This window comes from Aureococcus anophagefferens (assembly GCF_000186865.1).
Source record: "Aureococcus anophagefferens unplaced genomic scaffold AURANscaffold_10, whole genome shotgun sequence".
NCBI classification, from domain to species: domain Eukaryota; class Pelagophyceae; order Pelagomonadales; family Pelagomonadaceae; genus Aureococcus; species Aureococcus anophagefferens.
The window spans coordinates 1,538,651-1,543,503 of record NW_008705570.1 but is presented as its reverse complement, the minus strand read 5'-3'; the positions used below and the strand labels follow the sequence as shown (position 1 = coordinate 1,543,503).

General features: G+C 69.2%; 2 protein-coding genes across 2 annotated transcripts in view; one reads left to right on the top strand and one right to left on the bottom strand.

Moving 5' to 3' along the window:
* The window catches only part of AURANDRAFT_64559 (expressed protein), a gene marked incomplete at both ends in the record, with an annotated part of 3,980 nt that extends 954 nt beyond the window's left edge, over positions 1–3,026 (bottom strand). Inside the window, 2 exons of the mRNA XM_009039077.1 lie at positions 48–759; positions 1,845–3,026. Of these exons, the coding sequence (XP_009037325.1) occupies positions 48–759; positions 1,845–3,026 (1,894 nt within the window). The remainder of the gene's footprint in view (positions 1–47; positions 760–1,844) is intronic.
* A 1,495-nt stretch (positions 3,027–4,521) lies between these two features.
* On the top strand, positions 4,522–4,851 carry AURANDRAFT_16400 (hypothetical protein; the record flags this gene model as incomplete). The annotated part of the gene is made up of 1 exon (XM_009039100.1): positions 4,522–4,851. A coding segment is annotated over one exon (330 nt), but the record flags the coding sequence as incomplete, so codon positions are not given.
* Between the last annotated feature and the right edge of the window lie 2 nt (positions 4,852–4,853).

The following is a 4,853-nucleotide window of genomic DNA, read 5'->3' as shown; positions in this document are numbered from 1 at the left end:
CTGCGTCCCCAAAAGCGCCCGCAGCACCTGGCCGTGGTAGGCCGCACGCCGCCGGATCTCGTCGACGGCGGCCACGGGCCAGGGCAGCAGCGCCGCGAGGAGCGCGGCGACGCAGCCCACGGCGCAGGGCGTGAGGATGCAGAGGGGGAACGCCCAGGGGATGGCGTGGCCCGACGCGGCCTGGGCGAAGGTCGCGATGGACAGCACGACGCAGGCGAGCTTCTTCATGACGAGGTGGAGCTTGGACCGGGACACGACGAAGAGCACCGCGCCGCAGTAGAGCGCGAAGAGCGCGTAGTCTTTGCCCGCGGCCGCGAACGGCAGCGCGCGCGCGATTTCGATGCAGACGACGGCGCAGCACGACCCGACGACGGAGCCGCAGAGGAAGAGCTTCGAGAGGAGCAAGACGCTGCCGACGCAGGGCGCCGGCAGCACCGCGGCCGCGAGGCCGACGTTCGCGATGGCCAAAATCGGCGCGAGGCTGTGGACCGCGGACCAGCGCGCCTGGTGCACGGCCGCCAGAGACGCGTAGGCCATGCCGAGCGCCGCGGCGATGGCCGTGCGGAACGCCCAGCGCTTCTCGACGGCCCAGCGGCTCGGGACCTTGCTCTGGACCGCGCCCACGAAATGCCAGGGCTCGCCGACCTGCTCCCTGGCGAAGGTGGCGATCTTCTTCGCGCCCGCGCGCACGTACTCGGCGTCCTTGGACGCGACGACCTTGGACCGCGCGAGGCCGAGCATGGACTTGAGCCGCGTCGGCTTGGGGAACGATTTCGGTCGAGGCGCTTCGGGCTTCGGCGGGTCGGGCGTCGGCGGCTTCGGCGCGTCGGGTTCGGGCGCCGGTTCGTCGGGCGCCGGCGGCTCCGCGGGCTCTTCGGGCGCCATCGGTGCTTCGGGCACCGGCGGCTCGGGGGGCGCTTGGGCTGCCTCAGGATCCCTCGTCATTCCTCCCAACAATATTATTGTCCACCCGCGAGTTCTAAAGGCCGGAGTCGACGGTGGCGTTTTACGGCATCATGAAGTGCAAGATGCCGCCGAGAGCTTTTGTGAAATGGCTCTGCTCGACGGCGGCGCCAATTTCGAGCACGAGAGCGGCATGGCTCTGCCTGCGCCGGCGCTCGACAACGGCGGCAATGGCGGCAACGGCGAGCCCGCGAACCGCCGCGGCCGCTGGCACGGCCTCGTCTACGTCCCGGTGCCGCGGAGTCGGCGCTTCGTCGGCGTCGCCGGGCGCGCCTGGCGCGGCACGCCCCGCGGCGAGCTCTGCCGCGACGCCCACCTGTCGCTGTCGCGGCCCTTCGGCCTCCTGCGCCACGAGGTCGAGCCGTTCCTCGCGCGGCTGCGGTCCGCGCTCGCGGCGCGGCGCTGCGCGCCGTTCGTCGCCGTCGTCGACGGCGGGGCGGCGCTCGAGCTCGACAGCGAGGACGGCGCGCGCCGCTTCGAGGCGCTGCGCGTCGACGCGTCGCCGGCGCTCCACGCGCTCGTCGACGCCGTCGACGACGCGCTCGTCGCCTTCGGGCGGCCCGCGTTCTTCGACGAGCGGCGCTTCCACGTCTCCGTCGCGACGGCGGCCGGCCGATCCCGGTCGCGGTCGCGGTCGCGCGACGGCGACGACGACTTCGACTCCGACGACTCGGGCGACTCCGCGGACGACGGCGACGACCGCGTCTACGTCGACGTCGACGCGGTCGTGTGCAAGTACGGCCACAAGCACGTCGAGATCGCGCTGCCGGGGTAAACTTGTCTAGAGCTTCAGCGGGCCGAGGTAATAGAGTTTAAGCCCGGGGCGCGATCGGGTGCCACCCGCCGAAGCGCGCGTACCGGGCCTTGCCCCACGCTTCCACGCGCTTGCGCATGTCGTGCGGGGCCCGGTACTTGCGCTTCAAGGGGTCCGTCTTCTGCAACTCGGCGACGGAGTAGAGGCAGCGTTCCCAGTCGAACCAGTCATTGAGCATGTCCTGGTTGAACGTCGTGCCCTTGAGCACGTTGACCTCGTGCAGCGCGTACTGGATGACGTCGATACGGGAACAGAGTCGCATCGCGCGGTTGGGCCGCCCGTCGACCATGGCGGGAGTGTCTTCCAGCGCGAAGTGCGCGGGCAGGCCCTCCGGCGCCGGGTGCGGCAACGAGTTGCCCGGGAGGCGCGGCGCGAGCGGCCACGTGTGCTCGAGCTCGACGACACGGCAGTTGACGCCGAGGCTCGGATGGACGTGCATCTCCGCGAGCACGGCGTCGAGCTCAGCCGCGTCCATGCCCGTGGCGAGGCGCATGACCTCGACCGCGAGGTCCGCGGGGATGCCGATGAGCTCGATGTCGCGGTCCGCGGAGACGCCGGACATCGCCGCGTCGAGCGCGTCGTCGTCGAGCAGCCTCCGGAGGACCGAGCGCACGAGCTCCGTGGGTAAACTCGAGCCGGTGCCTGGGAGGCCACAGCGGCAGGTCCAGGTCTGCTGCCCGTACTCCTGGCAACCGCGGCAGAAGATCTCGAACTGGCGGTAGTAGTCGTGCCACTTCTTGATCTTGGCCGGCTGGTCGGAAGCTCGGTACGCGTCCTCGCCGTCGCGCGTGATCGTCGTCCGCTTGAGGCTCGTGGCGCACATCTCGCCCTTGCGCTTCTTCGTCGACTGCCGCAAACATGTGGCGCGGAACGTGTCGCTGTAGATCCAGTCGGGGTGCGTCGCCTTGATCTGGCGCCACTTGTTGTAGAACTTGCGGTTCTTCTTGTCCAAGTCGCGGACGACGGGCGTGAGCTGGTCCATGTGGACGAACGTCACGGCGCCGCCGTCCGCGATGAAGTCGCCGTCGACCTCGACCTCGACCGTCTCGCCGTCGCGCTCGCCGGTCGCGGTCACGAGCAGATAGTCTCCCGACCGCTCCCACCAGAGACGCGCGCCGCGCTTCGGGGGGCGGTAGTCGCGCACGAGCTGCGAGACGAGCACGTCCTGGTGCAACTGCTTCTTCTTGCCCGGGTCGAAGTAGCGGACCGTTACCTTCGACGACAGTATACCCTCGTTCCGCGGGAGCATGAAGCATTCATAGAAGAGGTGGGGCTGAGAGGACGAGTAGAAATACTTGTACCACTGCCACAAGACGCACTTCATCGTGCGCGACGGGCCCGACGCGGGCAGAAACTGCCAGGCCAAGCAAGTAGCCAAGGCGAGATGTGCCTTTAAATGAGCCCTTCGTTGAACGGTGCAAGGTACGTGCGGCCTTGGAAGTATCAGCCTGAGAGCAGTTAACCTTTAACACACAGTACAGCATGGCCCCTCTCCTGCCCTCCTTGAGCGACCACGGGACCAAGATCGCGCCCGCGCCGACGCCCTCGACGGCCGCGCCACTCCCGCCAGCGGACATCGAGGCCGGCGGCGCGACCCACCCGCCGCTGCGGCGCGGCGAGTCGGAGTACGCCGTCGCCAGCGGCACGCACAACCCGCTCCAGCGCGCGCCGTCCGTCGAGGGCGTCGAATCCGGCAAGCACGGGCTCCTGGAGTCGGCGGAGGCCGTCGGCGACGCGACGGCGGCCCTGCCCGTCATCTCCACGCTCAGCTTCGGTTTCGCGGCCGCGGAGCTCCTGGCCATGTCCGACGAGTCGACGAACTACGGCATCGTCATCGTGCTGCTGGGCCTCAGCGCGTGCCGGCGCGCGACGCGCCTATTTTTTACATCCTGGAAACTCGTCGTGCTCGGTAGGCGCGTCCCTGTCGCTCTACTCGACGACGTTCTCGATCCTCGAGTTCTACTACGTGAAGATGATGTCCGCGTCGGACGTCGAGAAGGAGTACGCCGAGGAGGTCGGCCTCGGCGTCCAGCAGGCCTTCAACCAGGACCGCGACGTGCTGGCCCGGTCGGTAGACAGCCTCCTCATCACCTTTGGCCAGTGGCGCCGCGGCGCGCGGAACTCGCTCTGGGCCTCCGTCGTCCTGATCCTGGCGGCGTGCGGCGTCAACGCGGTCGCGACGGAGGGGCTGACCTGGGCGACGTTTCTGCTCGCGCTGATCCTGATCGCGGGCGCCGTGAATCTGGGGGTCACCGTGCGCGAGTTCCGCCTGCGCTACCGCCCGCTCCTGCTGTCGTACCGCGGCGTCGCGGAGCTGGACCAGCACCTCGCCGCGCGCTGGCTCCAGCGGCGCGACTCCCAGCACATGTTTAAGTAGCCGCCGATCCGAACTTCCACGTCGTCGAGGCCGACGTTGAGGGTGGTGTACGCTCGAGTTGCCGCGGTGTGCCGGGCATGAGCAGCCCATCGACGTTTTAGCCGGGCTCGATTCGAGATCACCGGGGCGGACCATGGCGTCGACGCCCCTGACGGCCCGGCGGGAGGACGACGACGGCAGCGTGCGCCAGATCAACCAGTACACGCTCGAGAAGAAGCTGGGGCGGGGCTCCTTCGCCGAGGTCTACCTCGCCAAGTCGGCGGACCTCGCCGCGCCCGTGGCCTGCAAGGTCTTCAACAAGTCCCTCCTGCGGCGCAAGCGCACCATGGCGAGGACGGCCGACGGCGTCAAGGTCACGACGGAGCTGGACAAGGTGCAGACGGAGATCGCGATCATGAAGAAGCTCGAGCACAACCGTCTCGTGCGGCTCTACGAGGTCGTCGACGACGACGAGTGCGACGCGCTCTACATGTTCATGGAGCACGTCGAGAAGGGCCCCGTCATGGTCCACGACCCCTCGACGAACACGTTCGCGGCGGCCGCGACGGGCGGGCCGTGCGGCGGGCCGCTCGCGGCCGCGTACCTCCTGGACGTCGCGTCGGGCCTGGGCTACCTCCACCTCCACGGCATCGCGCACCGCGACCTCAAGCCGGACAACGTGCTCCTGGGCCACGACGGCTTCTGCAAGATCGCGGACTT